At 37.9% G+C, this 19,632-nt stretch overlaps 1 protein-coding gene across 2 annotated transcripts in view; it reads left to right on the top strand.

Annotated features, from left to right (window-relative positions):
* Positions 1 to 19,632, top strand: part of VIPR2 (vasoactive intestinal peptide receptor 2) — a 69,554-nt gene that overhangs the window by 18,526 nt on the left and 31,396 nt on the right. For both annotated transcript variants that reach the window (XM_088150292.1, XM_088150291.1), the window contains exons 3-4: positions 13,772 to 13,879; positions 17,131 to 17,225. In XM_088150292.1, coding sequence (XP_088006418.1) covers positions 13,772 to 13,879; positions 17,131 to 17,225 — 203 coding nt within the window. The remainder of the gene's footprint in view (positions 1 to 13,771; positions 13,880 to 17,130; positions 17,226 to 19,632) is intronic.

Raw genomic sequence — 19,632 nt, 5'->3', positions numbered from 1 at the left:
GGCCTGAATCCTCTCTTATGTGGCAAGATAGACGTAGCAAGACATTAAATAGGAATTCTGCCAGGCATTGTGACAATAATACTCCTTCCCTTTGATTTCCAGCCTGCCTAGCAACAGCAGTAAAGATAAAAGCCAACAATAAAAAAAACCAATGAAACTGGCAGATAAAAAGTATTCGTAATGTCTAAAAAGGTTTCATAAATGCCTGGGACAATAAGAAAGTCTCTGTTTAGCTCCAAAAAGAGCATAAGTGGGTGTGGGTGCTTTGTGGAGAGCATTCTAGTACAGGTAGTCCTTGACTTACGACCACAGTTGGGACCAGAACTTCCAGCACTAAGCAGTGTGGTCGTTATGTGAGTCATGTTCAATTTTACAACCTTTTTGCCACAGTTATTAAGCAAATCACACAGTTGTTAAGTGAGTCTGGATTCCCCCATTGATTTTGCTTGTCAGAAGCACCCTGAGAAGGTTGCAAATGTTATCCCGGGATGCTGCAACTGTCATAAATACATACCACTTGCCAAGCACCCAAATTTTGATCATGTGACTGGGGACACTGTGACGGTTGTAAGTGCAAGGAGTAATCATAAGTCATTTTTTTTAGCACCATCGTAACTTAGAATGGTCGTTAAACGAATGATCATAAGTGAGGACTACCTGTACTGAACTCCACTACTGAAAGTTGCCCTGGTTAGAGAACAAAAGTTATGTCCCACCCGATAAGATTGTAATGTAGTTGAAAATAGTATTTTTGCTCCCCAAAACTTGGAGAATACCTTGAGGTTTCTGCTGTCTTCTGCAACCATTCTCTCCAAGTTCCCAGAGCCTTGAAGTTCCTTCTTTCTCATCCAGAAGAGGAGATTCTCTTATTCTACAGCCAAAAACACGACAACATATTATGTCAGGTGCAAATAAGCTTGAGAAATTTCATTTTCCTATATCTTCTACAGTAGTTACTAGTGTCCCTGAGAAAAATGCACTTCTTATTCTACCTGTGCTTCTATAGGACCACAGTGGGAATTAAACGGGGATACCTTTTGTTGCTGTTGGAATCAGGTGTATGTGGGTAAAAAGAAGACTTGGGGATCCTTTCATAGCTTAGACATGAGCTGAGTGAATAGAAGGCATAAGAGAAGTTGGATATTCCTGTCCTCTTTCAAGCCATGTTTAGAAAGACAGTTGATTTGGGCCACAGTAAAACTAGCTAAGTACATGTTAAGTACAACAGGGGTTGGATATTTTGGGAGGAACTAACCTGTTTCAATAGTACTCTACAACTTGGCTTTTTCCACAGTGTTCCAGCCTATTTTAATGTCTGGAATGGAGTATTTAAAATCATAATCCCTGTGCTAAACATTTTGGCAACTCCAATCACACTCATTCCAGTTCTGCAGATAGGAAACTGATGCTGGGCCAGGTGGTCTGGTGATTTGTGTCAGGTCAAAAAATGAGTCCTAAGCTTCAATCTGCAAGATCCACGTGTGAATTCACTGGCTCTCATGTTAACATTATCAAACACATAATATTTGCAGTAATGAAAAGATGCCTGGATCTTTCCCCTATTATGTTTGCAGAGATCCAGGTGGGGCAATTGGCAGTGTGTGGCAGAGGACTATCCTGTGAACTCTGTTCTTTTCTCTTTTTAAAATAGTTATTCATCTTTTTTGAGATGAAAACCAAGTACATCTGCATAAGGTAAGGCTGCAGTTTTCTTTCAAGTCAGAATAGCTGTGGATTGTAGGAAGGACAGATTTTCCTTTTCTATATTGTGGAATTTCAGTGGTGATTGTGGGGGAGAGATTTCTGGTAGAGAGCATCCAAGAGTAGCAAGTTCAAATCATCACCTCAGCAGGTCAAAGAACATACTTTTATAATTATTAAATAAATAATAGGAATCCCATGGAATGCAGTAGCTCATTAGGTATTCTAAGGTTATACATGAATGATGATTGTAGACATTTACGACCTCTTCCCAGAATTACGAGAAGCTCACTTATAATGCGTGTGAATATTTCGCAACTACTTCAGGCAGTCAGCAAAAGCAACAAGGCTGATACTGCACTGTTCAAATATTCTGAAGACGTTTTATTAATTTATATAGGAGTCTGCCTCATACCAACTGAAGAAGAATTTTATTTCAAAGTAAAAAGACATTACTGAAGGAAGTGGCAGGCAGTTGGCTCTGAATATATGCTGCTTTTTGTAACATTTATATATTTTTCAAGGACACGTTTGCTTCATCCCATTTCCACATCAGTGTGCAGGGTTGTTTTTTAAATACTCCTTCAAAATCTCATATGTATTTTAATGCAGAAATGTCCTTAATACGTACATGTTGGATACAATTTTATACGCTCTGAATTGCACATTCAGAATTGCCAGGGTGTCTAGCAAGGGGATTAGAATTTTAAATGTTCCATAAGGCATTAAGAAGTTTGTAAACTAAAAGATAATTGTGTTATGGTTCACACTTTTGGGAAATGCAAATTGTCAGTTTACATTAAAATGTGAAGCAAGCGACTTTATCTTCACAAAAAAACCAAAGGTCATCAACAGATAGCAAACAGAATTCAAAATCACTTTTTCCAGTGGACATATAACACACAGCACTGCTTGGTATTATAATAAAAATTCTTGTCCTTCTATTTTATTCCCACAAGAGTGCTGTGAGTTAAGTTACCCTAAGAAATAGTGACTGCCTGACATAGAGACATTCTTAAGTTTGTAAACTTCACAGTTGAATGCGAATTTGAACCTGAATGTTTAACTAGAAGACAGCTTACTGTCTTGTAGAGAACTGACATTAAAGCACATTTTGGTTTAATTTAATTTGTGATGCAGATGTAAAACCGCACCAGTCAGGCTATCCGTGCATATTACCAAGGCTTCTGCTGTATGTTTCCTCTATCAAATAACTACTGATTAGATATTAACTTAAATAATGGATCACAGAAGTTCAAACAAGCTTACATAGTCTTCGGGAATCAGCAAATTTGTCCAATAAGCCATAAGCAAAGTGTGGTGGCTGCTCTTGTGCCTCTAGAAGAGCTTGATGTGCAGAAACCAGGGAGTTTTTCACAAGAGAAACATTAATTTGATCATTTACTAATATCTATCAGCTGTTAAATGCCCATTTAATGATTGGAGACAAAACTGGCTCCTGTTGCTTGGCAAAGGAGATTAATTCCCCAAACTGAACCAGTGCACAGTCTAGAGGCCCTCCTGGACTGACAATTCCTGTCTGAGGAACAGGTGTCAGCCTTGGCCAGGAGGGTCTTTGCATAGCTTCGTGTTGTGTGCTAGTTGTGCCCTTTCCTGGACCACAACGCCCTACTCATGGTCACTCATGCTCAAGTCATCTTCTGAATGGACTACTGCAATGCGTTTTACATGGGCTGCCCTGTAGCATCCAGAGTTACAGATGTATAGAACACAGTGGCACAGGTGCACTCCTAGATCAGTGCATGTTACACCTTTTGTGCCACGAGCTACATTGGTTGCCAGTTTGCTTCTGGGTGAATTCAAGATGCTCGTTCTAACCTATAAAGTCTTTCATGGCATGAAGTACCGACTCTCCCTCATTATGCCTGCCCCCATCCCATTAAATCTGGCAGAAGAGGCATGGTCTGGGTCCCACCTATTAAGGAATGCCATCTGCCCTTTTCTGTCATACTGCCCGCCTTTTCAAATACTTCTCCAGAGATTAGACTGGCCCCAAACCTGTTGGTCTTTTGTAAGGCCTGAAAGACTTGGTTTTGTCACCAGGCATGGGGGTCAGCAAATGGTGCTGAGTCCATACATTGGTTATGCTGATTTGTTATTACTGAGTTACTTTTACCTGGCTGTTGTTTTTAAGTCTGTTGTCTTTCTGTTTTTTATGTTTTTATGCTGTTTTTTCAGTACTATTGTTAGTTGCCCAGAGTCATGAATATGAGATGGGTGGCCATATAAATTGAATGGATGAATGCATGCATGGATAGAGTGTGGTAGGCTAAGAAGCTAAATTTCACCTGAAGTCATGTTTTTGTGGTTTTTCTCTAGAAGCTGCTGGACATAATGTAAATCTTTTCAGAAGAAAGTCTTACCTTTTAAAGATGAGGACTCTTTTGGTTTTCTCATGACTAAGATAAAGGAGATCCTAAACTAGCCTTTCCCAGTCTGGCCAATGGCTGTGATAAATGATTTTCATAATTATAACTTTTATCCCTTTATTTCTCATCTATGACTGAAATGTTGGAAGACAGTATAGCTACAAAATAAAAAAGCCAGATATATTACTAAAAAAAGCATTATGTTTCACAGCAGAATCATAGTTCACTATGAAGTGCTTTCCATTAAGAGGAATCAGTTAACGTGTAGACAGCAAACATTATAAAGCCATTGAAGTCAAGGGATCAAATTAAAACTACACCAGTCAGAGAGGAAAATATTAAAAGAACTGACTTGTGATCTATAGACATCGTTAGGGAGATAAACATCTGCTACCAAGCTTTACTTCAGTTGGATGTCTCTTCATCCTGCATGGTCAGCCCTTGTAAAGGTTGGAAGTATTTTGAAAGCAACTTGTGGCATAAGATTTACAGAGGGATATAATTAAAAGCCAGGGTCTCCATAGTAAAATTGATAAATAGATAGCAGGTTTGAAAAATTACTTCGAAATTACATTTTAACATGAGCCATCATTTGTCTGACAGGAGAGCAGCTGTACAAATATATTTTAACTAATCATTAATTGATATTAAATTCAAGTAATTTCATTATTAAGAGTCTATCTCAAAGAATTGTTAAATAGTAACTATTTTTAATCATTTTTAATAAATGATGGTTTCTAGCCTGTCATTTATCTCCCATAATAGTTTCTCTTCCTCTGAAATGCAATCAGTTTATTTAAAGTAATACTCTCTATGTTGGTTTATTAGAGTATTTCTACTTTCTTTAATAAATAATTCTACTTGTTGGGCTTAAATATAAAAGTAGCATCTATAATCTGACAAGTGCCAAAATTTTTTATATAGTTAAATAAGCCTGATAAAGAATCTTAGTTTTATTATGCTAATTGAAAAAATATTAATAATATTGACCAGCGTCTTCTAGAACTCTTTACTACATAATCATCAAATTGGTGAAGTCTTATCTCACACACTTGAGATAACCAGATATGTTATCTGGTTATCTCAACAGATAAAGGCAACAATTCCATCCCAGTGGCAATTTTAGATCTACGGGAACTTCACTTTTACTCTGTGATGCACAGTGCTGCTGTTGTAAAGCTATAATGTTCCTAGTAGTAGTTCAGTCTAGATTAATGAGAATAATTCTCTGTGGTCTTTGATTCATCTTTAATGCTTTATTGAGACTTGAACTAGGACCTCTTTCTCTAACTCCTCATGTGATTTTGTCATTTGTGTTATAGTTGAAATTAAATTCTGGGAGTGATTCTTTAACTCAACTTGTTCTTTTAGATAAATTCAATTCTTTCTGGAAGGAAGGCATAGCAAATTATCTTTCTTGTTGAGGGCTATTAGCCCAAGAACTAATAGTGATCAATCTGGAGCAAGTGATTTCCAAGCAATACATTTTAGATCTTGATTTTCAAATTTACAGATCAGAAATCCAAATTGTATTTTAGAGATTTTTTTGCCTGAACCCGTTTCTATTCCCAGCTATTTTTAAAGATACTTTCTCCCTCATATGGAAAAGCATTTTCTTTAAAAAGATTTTATGACCTACTGACTCAGGTGGTAGACGAGCGGTTTAATCATATTTCCTGTTTAGATCACCACAGCATATGCTCAGAAGTAGCCACTGACTCAATAGCTCTTGCCCATTATATCAAGATTTGTGATCAGTTCTAATATATCTTCTTCTTGCTGGACATATGGTCTGGCCTGAGTTGAAGATTGTAGACTTTTTATTAGCAGATGTTAACATTGAAATTTCTAAGAAATTTGCTAAATTTTACTCCATTGAATTACCATTAGAAGCCAACAGGTTTAAATTTGATTAGGTGTAGAAACACACTATTTAATGTAACTATTGCTGTTTATATACATATATAAAATAATTTTGTTATCTCTTATCTGATTTTAATTTTACTTTTTTCCTTCCCTTAACCCCTTTTATTAGTCTCACAAATGAGTATTTTCTTTTTTTCTTTTTAATGTTTAATAAATAAATAAATAAAAAAATCTATGTTGCCTGAATGAGATGGTTGAAGAGCCTTTTAGGGAATTTGGTATCTTGGCTAATAGTAGCTATATAAATACTATTCTGTCATTTTACAAAGCAGTGTTCACAAAGCCAAGAACATTTGTCTCAGTTTTTCTTTGAAGTTTAGGGCTGGATTCTTGGAAATACTTTTTTTTTTAGAAAAAATGAAGACAGCACTTCAAGATAAAATAAATGTGAACAAAAACAAATGCAAATGTACCAATCTTAATTTCACTTTGTTATTACTTATAAGGGGAAGTGGATGATAGGGATTTTTTTCCTCCAAAACAGGTGAGTTTGATCCTACTAGGATGGGGTGGACCATCTGTGGTCCCCGGCATTCCTAGTTTATGATATTTTGTTGTATAGGTTGTTTTTATGCTTTTATGTATTGCATACTTCCTGGCATCTGGTAATATGAGTGGAAGTAGTAGTAGTAGAGATGATCTGAATTTGAGATGAGGTCAGAGAAAACTCACAACAGGCCCGGTTCAAGTTTGAATCACTTCTGGACAACATGGAATGGCCTTTTTTAGAGGTGAGACCACTTCTAGAAGCAGCAGGAAACAGCAGAATGAGCTTGTTTACAGATTGACCACTTTCAGAACAGCCTGTTTCAAGGACAGAAGATTCTGTGCTGGACTGCTTTACACTTTCCTGAGAAGTACACTTTTTGGAGTGTAGGGAAGCCCTATCATTTATGCAATCAAAAGTATATCAATGTAATAAATACATTAAGATCTACATGACTAATGTGGGTTCTTCTTGTATCAACATTAAGTTTGTTGATAAAAACATTTTAGACCTTCTTATAGGACTTCCAAGAGAAGTATGGCATACTAAAGACTGCAACAAAGACCAAGGAACTGGTGAGTAGACCTGTTCCTTGGAACCTCTCCAGATAAGGAGAGGATGGGAGATTGCCCACATGTGCTCTGGATGGCTGCTCCTTGCAAGGAGACTGCAGGACAGCGGTTTTCCATGGGCTTGAGCTCTGGGAGATGATGGGATCAGCCATCTTGCTCACAACAGTGGTGGAACCTTTTAAAGGACACTAAGTTTGCAAACCTCACTTTCTAATCACTTTTGGAAATTGCCTATTAACCATCTTAAAGCTATTGGAGACCTGAAGTTTTAAACATTAAAAGGGAAATACAAATGATAAACCAAGAGAATGACCTGGAAAAATGTTTTCTTATTGGATCTACAAAAGAGGCTTGTTAAAGCCTTGAAGAAATCTGTGCAGTGGGATAAAGAAGAGAAATCAAATCCTACAACAATATTTGATTGAATTAAAGATTAAGACTGTTAGAAGTAAAAGGAAGGGATATAAAGTTGGTTTATTTGATCAAGATTAAAATACTTTTTTTTTTTTTTTGCAAAGTTCTGGCAACTCTTTATGGACTTTTTGCTGACACCAGGATTGAAAAATTGATGTTTAATGGATTTGCTTATAGATAAGGGATGGCATACAGGATGAAGAGCTATCTGTTTAACCTTAAATGGGGTGAAGAGTTATTAAATTTGTTTATACTTGTGAAGAAAGTTGGAAGTCAATTCCTTATATATTTCTTTTCTTTTTCTTTATTATATTCTTTTTCTTTTTTCTTGCACTTTTTTTTCCATTCTCTTTTTCTAAGTTTGTATTAGTTTTTACTATTGTAATTACAATTCTTAAAAATTATATTTTAAAAAAGTCTTAATAATTTAGTTATTAATATTACCTCCTTTATTACTGTATTGCATCTAGTGGCATGTTATAGTTTGCAACGTCTGGATAAAAGGAACTTCTGCCTCAGAAAATGAGCCCTTCCCCTTAGCTGGAGTCCTAAGGGAGATGGTATGGAATGTAGAGGGCTGATGGTCCGAGATCTCCAGCTGTCAACCAAGAGGGTGGTTTGATTTGGGTGGAAGGACATGTCAAACAATATGTCTTGACCAGAAAAAATCTTCCAGCAGGCAGAGGGACTGGTTTCAGTAACAATAATTTCAATTGACTTTTTAAAGTCAAACAATAAATGTTATTTTATTCTAGTTTTCAAATGTTGCACCATTGACTGAGCCTATGTATACCTCCCCCCACATTTCACTAAGTCATATTATTAAAATAAACAGAAAAATTCCAAATCAAGAAAAGATTTAGCTGTGGCAGTAATATTGCAAGGGATTTTATATAATAACTCTCAAGAGGAATATATTTCTCATTATTTCTTAAGGAATATCCAAGCAATTGTTCCTGACATAATATCCAATTTAGAAAGGAATTAGAGTGATGTTTGCCATTCAGTCACAGATATCTGAAGTGATCATCAAGGTACAGGTAGTCCTTGCTTTCTGGCGGCAATTGGGACTGGGAACTCTGTTGCTAAGCGACATGGTTGTAAGGCACAACATTATGTGACTGCACTGACTTATGACGGCAGTTCTGGCAGTCCCCATTGTCATTGTTAGGTGAATCCCACGTGGTCACAGTGTCCTGTGGACACATGATCACTGTTTGTGACCACCTGCTGGCTTCCCCATTGACTTTGCTCATCGGAAGCTGGCAGTGAAGGTTGCAGATAGCAGTCATGAGTCCGTGGCATGCTGTGGCATCGTAGTTGCAAGCCTGTTGCCAAGCACCCAAATCATGATCATGTCACTGTGGGGATGCTGCAGTGGCCACAACTAGTAGGATCTGTCCTAAGTCCCCCTTGTTCAACACCATCATAAGTTCAATCACTGAACAAGTAGACGTTAAGCAAGGACTACCTGTATATAACCATCTTACTTCAAAATCGAATTTCACCACCTACAAGTTAAGTTCAATTTGAGAGGATGCTCACTGTGTGTCAGCCCCACTAGGTAGACCAGACCAGAAAATCAACTTCTCAGGATGACTAGAACTGTACTTTATTGAGGTAAGCAAGTATAACAGAGTCTTGCAAGTCTGATTGTGCTTTACCTCCTCTCCTTCTTATATTTATATAAGAAATATATTTCTTATATAATTTATATATAAATATATTTTATATTTATATTATAAAATAATATATTTTTATATTTATATTATAAAATAATTTATATATAAATATATTTTATAATATATTTCTTATATATTTCTTATATCTTCTTATATTTCAGCAAATCAGAGAGGTGTTTGTTTGAGCTGTTTCCAAATATTATCTTGCTTCCCAGGACTTAAATAATACCTCAGCTGTCTTTCGGTAACAGTTCTTGCATATTTCTGTCAAGGTCATCTCCCTTGCTCTCTATACTGTGCAAATGGTACAATTTCCCAAACAGACTATAGATATTAAAGTTGTGCCTAGTTTAAAAACCGTTTGGAAAAAGTGCTCCAGATATTGTGTGCATTAAATTTAAAGGGTGGATTCTTTAAAGCACTGGTATCTTCTTTCAAATCAAAATCAAGCTACTTTAATGAGAAGCACTGTTCTTCTGCTAGCATGTCAGCCTTGCGAGGTAGTCCAGACAAGAAGCAACCCAGGAGTACTAGCTCTATCTTTATTGTAAAGTTACATTAACAGGATCTTGCAAATCTGAAAGTATTCCTCTCCCCCATCACCTTTACCATCCAAGGAACTAGGGAGGGTCCCTTCTGAGACATTTGCCATGCCCGCATTCCTGGGCTCAGTTGCCTCTTATCCGACCATTGCCTGGTCTGTGGCTCTTCCTCCTGTCTCCCAAGGTCATTTCCACATATCGTTACATAGCGTGAGGTCTGAAGTGCTTTGCTCTGCTGAGTCTGAAATCGCTTTGAAGTATGCACAGCCCTAATAGATTAGAAGTATTTTCTTTTATACTGGAGCTTTCCTCCAGACTACTTTTAATTTAAAAACAAGGAATAAATATCAACTTTGACCTGGAAACATGAGTATACCAGAAGTGGAAACCTATTGATGATGGCAGGGTAGAATGGAAATCAGCCAAAATTATTGCATTTTTATCTATTTTCTTTTAGTCCATTTTCCCCCTCACATTTAACAAGTATAACCCCATTGAACCTCATGTATATTGATCCCTCACATTCTATCTGATTTAGAAAAAACACAGTTATGCATTGAATCAGCCTTTTGTGTCCTCTGCTGACAGGAACAAACTAACTGCCGTATATAGTATTATTTATATTTTTAGATCAAAGCAGCTTCTGAAACGTTTTTCTGAGTCTTCTCATCTTTTTAATGTCCAAAAAATGCAGCTCTAAAATTGTGTATTGTAAGATTAGAATATCAGATACACTTTTAAAAGCACCATTCTGCTCAACATAACGTTGAGTCCTTGATACTTGGACTGCCATCTAGTGTAGCTTTTATTTTGTTTCAGAGCAGCAGCATTAGATTTATATGTCAGCTGGAAGAACACACTGAACCTTCCTTTATTTGCAATTCTTTAAAGAAAAAGGATGGAATGGAATTCAGCACGATTCCGCATTTACATGTTGTGTTGCTTTGGGAGTAAGGTCTTCATAGAGTTCCATAATTAGTCATACATGAAAGGGAAGAACTTGGAGTGAGGATCTGCATTCTTATTCACATTCTTAAGAAAAGGGAAGGTTTTGTTTGACAGACTGTTGGCCTGTCTGATGAAGAGTTGTTGACATCCTGACATACAAACCATTTTAGGGGCTCTGAGATGAGCATTGTGACATTGTTATGGTCAGACGCCTGTTTCATCTACATTAGTCTCTATCTAAAATGCAAGTGCATAGTCTTGTCATGGAAACAACCTGTGGACTGAGGCAGCCATTTTCTTTTCTGCCAAGTGCTCCCCTGTCAGCTGCATGCTGATTCTCCAAAATTGAGCATGGATTGAATAGTACGCTTTATGTTTTATCTGCTTTTCATGGAATGGGGCTTATATTAGATAACAGGACAGTTCTCCTTTTCTCACTGTAGCTTCGGCAATTTTCCAACAAAATGCAGTTCAGTGGTGAGAAATGTAGAGTTCTGCCCTTAGGTAGGAAAAATCAGTTGTACAGATACAAGACAGGTAGTACCTGGCTCAGCAGTAGTGCTTGGGAGAAGGATCTGGATGTCTTAATAGATCACAGATTGTGTTAGCCCTTCAGGGGTAGTCCAGACAAGAAACACAACAGTGAATACCAGCTCTATCTTTATTATAACATTACATTAACAGAATCTTGCAAATTTGAAAGTATTTCTCCCTTCCTCTCCTTTTATTTTCCAGAAAACTAGAGAGGGTCCCTTCTGAAACGCTTTCCACACCCTCCCCTCCTTCTGTGGACTGAAATATCTTTTATGTGGTGGTTGTCCATTCTGTGGTTCTTCCTCCTGTCGCCCAAGGTCATTCCCACATACCATTTCAGACTGACCATGTGCCAGCACTATGTTGTAGCTACCATTAGAGCCCATGCAATCTTGGGCTGCATCAACAGAGATATAATCTTGAGATCATGGGAACTGATAGTTCTGCTGTGTGCTAAACTGGTCAGACAACATCTGGAATCCTGTGTCCAGTTTTGGTCACTGCAGTGTAAGAAAGATCCTGAGGAACTGGACGGAGTGTAGAGAAGAACAAAAAGTCTGGTGAGGTGCTTACAGGCTAAATCCTCTGAAGAACAGTTAAAAAGAACTGGGTATGCTTAGCCTAAAGAAGAGAAGATTAAGGGGAGACAAGGTAGCAGTCTTCTAATAATTGAAAGGATGTCATAGGGAAGAGCCTATGGATTTATTCTCTGTAGTGCCCAAAAGCAATGGATGGAAGCTTTACAGCGAGAGAGAAGCAAAGAAATTTCCCAACCATGAAGGTTATTAAGCATAAGTGGAACACTTATCTCCTGAAATCATGGATGCTCCATCACTGGCAGTTTTCAAACAAAGGTTGGACAACTATTTGTCTGGGATGGTCTGAGGATTCATCCTCTCAGCAGGGATTAGACTAGTAGACCTCCAAGTTCTCTTCCAATGATTCTACGTATCCTCTGATTTAGATATAGTATATCCTCAAAGTCTGAGCATGCGTGTCTGTGGGCCTGTTTTACTTTTTTAAGAACATATGAAAAGGATAGTAGGATAGTGTTATGAGACAAGGTTAAGATACCATGAACAAATATACCTTTACATGTGATTTACATTCAAGGCTGTTCCAAATCTATCTGATAAATATTAAGGTGCTTCAAAGGGAAACATTTCATTTTCCTTCTTCAATACATGCTGTAACAGGTATAGGCTTCTGTTCCAGCTATTGCATGTCGTGGCTGAAGTTAAGAGGAAGCTGCCTTAATGTAAAATGCTTTAATAAGAGCCCCTTCAGTTCCTGCACAGGCCTACCAATTACTTGGTGCTGTTTGCTTGGTGTAAGAACAGCCTTAGAAAAAATATTTTTGCTGGAATAGCAAGCGTGTTTAGTAAATAAAAACATATAAGGATAGTTGAGATGTAATTTACATTATAATATGTTGTTAAGGATTTTTTTTTTTCCAGTAATCCCTTTCAGTGCTAAGTAGCTGGCCAGTCTTTTCCCAAGTTAGAGACTGGGAATTTAAACCCCCCCCCCAAATGTTTTGGCTATTACTATCCTATAAGAAGTGCAAGGCTTAAAGGGGCATTTAAGCCTGTGTACCATAATCTGCCCATGAGGACACATCAGGGCCCAATTTTACATGTTCAGATTAGGTCAGTGATGGGCAGTCATTTTCAGATTGAATGACAAACTTTATCACTGGATAGCATTCTGGGGGAACTAAAACAAACGAACAGGCTTCACTGGTGCAGAAAAGTAAGCCAGGCAACAGAAATTTAGAAATTAATGGGGATTTTTTTGTTCTTGTTTTAAAGAAAGAAAAAAGACACATTATAAGACATAATAAACATTCTAAGCCTCAACAAACAATGCTGGCAAATGTTGATGACATATCCTAACACCAGATTTGAGTGGTACAATTAAAAGGGGGTCTTGGAAACCATATGAGGATCAAGAGGAATGCATCCACTGTGGGAAGAAAGGCTACTCACCTTTAGATTAGTCACATTATGGCTATACCAGAAGGGAAAGTGCCAGGTATAAGGGGACCTTCCTACAGAAGATCTCTCTTTAAGTCATATATTTCAATAGAAACTCACCCACAGAAAGCAAAACGATTAGTGTTTGCTTTCCTGGTGTGAATGGGGATAAAGAAGCAGGGGAATTGGAAACTATGGTAAGAGACTGTGGTGAGCACAGTTTGAATAGATCACCAAGCCATCATTGTGAACAGAGCAGAGGAAGGGATTGAAACCCAGAAAGTGATTTCTTAAGCCCATTTCATTTCCAGGTGGTTTACGCATGGTGGCTTAAGGCTGCAGTGCAGAAAAGTCCTAAGGGGTGCAGTCATATTCATAACAATATCCAAAAATTTTATTTTAGAGTTTTGCCGAGTTGGGAAAGAAAACTTGCATTTTTATGATCTTCATTTTCAAAGCATCAAAAAAATCGAAATAATAAACTCTCCCTAAATAATACCACTTCTCGTATTCCAGGTTGTTTGGCATTCTTGTTTCCTCTGGAAAGATTAATTTGCTCAACAAGCTTAAAGTCAGATGTTTTCTACTTATTTTTCCAGGATGTGCTGGGTTCTGGGATAACATTACCTGCTGGCATTCTGCGGAAATTGGAGAAACGGTGACAGTGCCTTGTCCAAAAGTCTTCAGCAATTATTTCAGCAAACCAGGTACTTAAAATGTCTTTCTCTAGTTTGGATTGTCATATATCTTTGGTTTCTGTGTGTTTTAAATGTTAGAAAGAATAGCTATTTCATTAGGTGGTATGCATATTGAAAGGAAAATGCATTTGACTACTGCCTCTTAAGACATGTTTTAAGACAGGTACAACCACCATCAAAACAGGTTGCATGCATGCCTCTTCTGTTGCAAGCGTGCAACTGACTGACTTCAAATTTATGTCTAGAAAGTAATCCTGAACAATTACAACAGAAGGTATTCTATAGCCTTGAAGGTTGGTGAAAGGAAATTCTTTTCTCTGATCATCTGTTGGTTTAAGATCATCTGTTGGTTCCTTTTACTATGGAGATGGGGAGTTGGGAAGTCTGGCAGAGTATTTGAAGTTCAAATGTATTTTCTTTCATGTTTCAAAGGAATCACAAGAGGCCCTCTAACATGCCCCTTATTCTAGGGTCAGATCTATGTTTTCTTTTTGTTCCAGTATCAGCCACCCCACCATTTCTTTGATGCAGGAATGGATGATGTATGCCAGTCACTCACAGCCCACTGCAGATGCACTCTAAACTTGCATTTTGAAGCTCTTCTGTCCTGAGCTGCCTTAAGCCCCTTTGAGCAGTTGGTCTACCATACTTCATTCTACTTCTGGTGACATTGTCAATTCCAGTTGGCAACAGTGCTTGACACACCCTCTCCCATCTGATTACTGCTCAGGTTGCTGTGTTCTCAGCTGGTCAGCTCCTGCCTGCCTGCCTGCCTGCCTGCCTGCCTGCCTGCCTGCCTGCCTGCCTGCCTGCCTGCCTGCCTTCCTTCCTTCCTTCCTTCCTTCCTTCCTTCCTTCCTTCCTTCCTTCCTTCCTTCCTTCCTTCCTTCCTTCCTTCCTTCCTTCCTTCCTTCCTTCCTTCCTATCCAACACCAACAAATAAGATAATGGAATCCAGTGAAGTCCTCTGGCAACCATGTTTTCCCCTTTTCTGTCACCATACCTCAATTCCACACTTATATCTTTCCACTTTTGGTTTCTGCCCAGGTTGGGTAACACTTGCTCTCCTTTCTTTACCTCTCTGTGCTCACTGCACTGCAATGGTTCCATGTCCCTTTTAAAAAAAAAAATATTCAAGTTGCAATGAAAACACATTAGAACAAAGCCACAGAGTTTCAGTAAATGTTTTTTTGGTTCTCTGAACCTGAACTACCAGTTCTTGGTTACCATAAAATTTCTACGAACCCATAGTGGAACTAGAAAAGGAAGAAACAACGTGTTTCCTTTGCTTTAATCACTGTAGCATCAAAGCAGTGATGGTACAATGAGAAGGGGAGAAAGAGTCTGTGTTAGTGTAATGAAAGAACATGGGAAGGATATGTGAAGGCATCCATATGTGCAAACATCGAAGAAAGCCAAGGAGAAGGACAAGGAGGGAACAGTCCCTAAATGGAAAAGGCAGGCACTGATAGACCCACCCATATAGGGGCCAGACAACAAGGTTTGCCCTCCCTGCCCAGATACGAAGAGCAAGAAGCAGGGAAATGACTGATTAGGGCTTGTGGTGGCCATAGGTCACCAATCTGGCTTCACTGAGAACCACTGCAGTCTGGACTGGAATTTGTTAAGTCAGCTTCAGGAACAACTGGGATCAACAGAGGAGACAAGCATCTTAGACTGACATGTAGTATTGTCCAAAAAAGTCTTCCTCAGTTCTGGTCCTTCTTCCATATTTGGATGAGTCTTTTAAAAATGCATTTTTACGATTTTTGTGTGTCAGAAGTGCATTCATCTCTGACTAGTTATCTGTCACAGGAACTGAAGGCTTTAATAATCCTGCCGTAGGTCACTCAAAATCACTTTAAATAATGGTGTTGAGTAATGAGGGGGCTTTTATGGAGACAATTTAATTGAAATTACTTTCCCATTAAGTACATTTATAGCCTCAAATTAGTTGTATCTAAAGCTACATATGTCTGTCCAGTGATCTTTAAATGTTACACAAATCTTTCTGGCCACAGAGTCTCCTTGAGTAGTTGTCATATCCCTTATGGCAGACACATCCCCAGAGAATGAAGAGGAGCCAGGGGTCTTGAAAGTCAGTGAATGCATTAAACCAGGACCTACCACGGCAAGCAAGGAAGGGTTTGCATGGGTGCATTACTGCAATGTCAAAGGGCTGAGGGTTTAGGAGTGTGAGGTTGCAAGGAAAAACTCACTGGAGTGATCTGTTTGGGAATCATTTTTGTTTCCAAATCAACCTTCAATCAAAACTGAATTAGATACATACTGCTCTGTTGGGGGCGAAGACACGGAATTGTTATATAAAGCCTTCCTTTTTTTAAAAAAATGGGTTACTCCCAATATTATTATTTTGTTTGCTCCTGAGGCCAGCTGTTTTACATCCAACTCTGGAACTTGGATTGATTTCTTGAATTCTGACACTGTCTTATCTTGTGAGTTGTGGGTTGAAACTTTGATTACCTGACTTGGCTGATCCTTGGATTTTTAATAGGCTATGCTTTTTGCTGAATCTTTTTATCACATGTTGATTATGTGGGAGAAACTTTAACCCACCCAACTATATGTCCTTCAACACTGTGAGTCCAGTGGAGAATAATTCTGTAATGTTCTTTATATATTTTCTGTACAGAGTAACTATTTAAGGAACAGATATGCAATTTATTTAGACCAAAGACCAGACTTGAATTGTTTATGGTATCTGCATTCCAAAAAATAGGAACAGATGGAATTGAGATTTAATTTGATTTTGTTTAAATTTTGTTGAATTAAATATTGTTCATAGCTTCAAATATTTCATAATTCTGTATCTCAAATTAGAATTACAGTTCAGTAGCAACTTTTATAAAGGTTCTGGGGACCACACTCAAAGCTATCAAGAGCCTCATACTGTTTTAGGACAATAAATGGGATATTGAACTTCCTATGATATATTAGAATATAAATTAGATCAGTTTTCCCCAAACTGCTGTTTTTCAAATATGGAAAACACTTGGGACTACACCTTATTCCCAGCTAGCACTGACCAGAGCTCTTCTAACTGTCCATGCTAGTTAGGAATTCTCAGAGTTGTAATCTCAATTTACCTGGAATTCATGAAGCTAGAGAAGATTAAATAATTTAATCAAAGTAGAAGTTCTAACAAATAAGTTTAGGGTTACAAGTCCTGTCGACTTACTAGGGGGAGGGGAATGTCTAATGTTCATAAGTTATATTGCTGTTCTCTGTTCATTTTGTTAGGAAATATAAGCAAAAACTGTACAAGCAAAGGGTGGTCAGAGATGTTCCCACATTTTTTCATTGCTTGTGGATACAAAGATATTGAAGACAACACGGTAAGAAAAACTGGCATTGTTCATACTGAAAAATACTAAAGAACTATCTTCACTTTTAAGAGGTCTGGTATTTCCACCGTATGATAGGAAACAAGTACAAACATCCATCTGATTGGATGTTAACCATTGAGTTATTAGCTCCTTTAGAAAGATGGAGATAATTGTTCTGCACTGACTGTCGTTGGCTCACTAGAGAAGTCAGTTTTGCAGGTTAGCTGATAATAAGAGTTCTAGAAATACATCCTGCCTTGTGCAAATGAATCCTTTTTTTCTAATACAACATTCCATGAGATCTCGTGGGTCTCCTCTACTGTGAAACTTCTGAATGTGGGATACCTGTTTACCACCAATTTCCCAGTCTGGTGCCTTCTAGATATCTTGGCCTACAATTACTACCAGTTCAAACCAATATGGCTAATAACTGTGGGAGGATGAAAGAAGTTTCCTCCTGAAGTTTTCATTAGAGAAGCATGGAATGTCAAAGAGGCTGTAGACATCCTGTGAAGGTGGTGAAAGCTAATATCTAGCCTTTTGTGTGTATCTAACCTTTTTCATACCTTTTGTGTGAAAAAAGTATCATCATGGTGAAAAGGTTAACATAGTGCTACCAGATTTGGGCTGCAAAAATCAAGACCACTAGATGGCAGCAAATAGATTGTTTATTGCCATCTAGTGGTCATTTGGAATTTCGCATCCAAAGTATCTTAGCTTTAGTTAACATAAAACTCTTCCTGTTGTGGTAATTTTTTTTTCTCAATAGAAGTGGTGTTTTGCCTCATTTTTTTTACTGTAGGGGATCATTTCTCATCATAATTTTACCACTTCAGCCTGTAATCAGGTTCTTTGAAATAAGCAGAATAGCTTCAAGAAAGTTTCCAAAGCCCATCCTGGAGATGTGCCTTCTGTGAATATGTCAGATTATGTGTGGTTTGTACCTGTAACTCTTTGTTTAATAAATCTTTGAGAAAGTGACCTTCTGGCAGAAACTTCAGCCATGTTTTCTCTTGTGAGTTTTGACAGCTATAATTAGCTTACTTCTGTTTTTTCTCATCAGGATCTGTCAGAGCTGTCCATCTGTAGACACATGTCATGCTTGCATGTCTTGTATATGTGTATGGCAGCTCCCTGTAGGCTTGTTCTGAAGGATTTTTTTTCCATTTTAAAGAATGGTTGCTCCATGAACTTCATGAATTAAGGGATTTTTAGAAGGCTAAACAGTTTTAAGTTCTCATGGAAGTGGAATGAGATCATTCTTCCAGATGGTTTTTCTCCTTTGTCAGCCCATATGGCTGGAATATTTCCCACTCACACATGTTGCGGCCCCAGTCCAACTCTCCTTCCCAAACTACTGGCCCTGCGTTTATTAGCTGTTGTTAGCCCTTTGAGGTAGTCCAGACAAGAAGTACGACAATGAATGCTAACTGTATCTTTATTATAAGGTTACATTAACAGAATCTTGTAAGTCTGAAAGTAACCCTCCTGTCCCTCACTTATACTGTCCCAAAAACTAGGGAGGGTCCCTTCTGAGACATTTTATCCGGCCCTCCTCCTCCAGACTCAAATTTTGTTTGTCAGACCACTGTCTAGGCTGCAGCTTTTCCTCCTGTCTCCCAAAATCATTCCCACATACCATTACAGAATGGAGCAAAAAAGCTTAAACGCTGAAGGACATTTAGGGTAGACAAGTGGGTGCATTGGGAACTTTGACAACGTGTCAGAATATTGTTGCAAATTGACTACCAAGGAAGGAGTTTGCCTATTTACAAAATGGCTGCTGTGGTGTAGCATTTGTGCATGGCCAAGCACAAATATCCACTTACCAGAAGGAAAGCTGGTGAAGATACTTTCCTCCATCCCTCCCAGTCCCTTAGGATGGTGTCTGTATCCTACCTTGCCTTTTGTCTTTTTCCTGGATGGAGGGGGGGAGCATTTTTATTTTGTTAGAATGCCTATGGAATCCATGTAGAAATAGAAGTAACCCTCAAGCTGAGTGTTTCTATTTTTAAACTATTGACTAATTTTTAGAAATAATCAGGCTACTGTGGGAATCTTCCAGAGGCACACTGATGCAACCTAAGGTTAAATATAATTTTTCCTGCCCACCCCTTCTTTAATCTCTAAGGTTTTAAAATGTCTTTCTGATAAACAGGTATTAGAAACTCAAAAACTTGCATGCTGTTTTGTTCAATCTTCTTACAGGTCCCAACTATAATTATTTATATCCCAAAGGGCAATAGAAAGATATTTCTTTTGTACAGCTTTCCATAGCATCTTAGATGTTAGGTTGCAGCTGTCAGGCAGCTGAAAAGGAGGAGAATAATATTTAAGTGGAAGATACATCAAAGATGCTACATTTTTTATCTTGAATGAAATTTACTAAATCCATTATAAAAGAAATAACTTTTGA

This window comes from Python bivittatus, unplaced genomic scaffold (assembly GCF_059951505.1).
Source record: "Python bivittatus isolate LINGU-HERP-01145 unplaced genomic scaffold, Pbiv_v1 ctg000610_np1212, whole genome shotgun sequence".
In the NCBI taxonomy this organism is placed as follows: domain Eukaryota; kingdom Metazoa; phylum Chordata; class Lepidosauria; order Squamata; family Pythonidae; genus Python; species Python bivittatus.
Note: the sequence above shows the minus strand (reverse complement) of the source record. Positions and strands in the feature narration are given on the sequence as shown.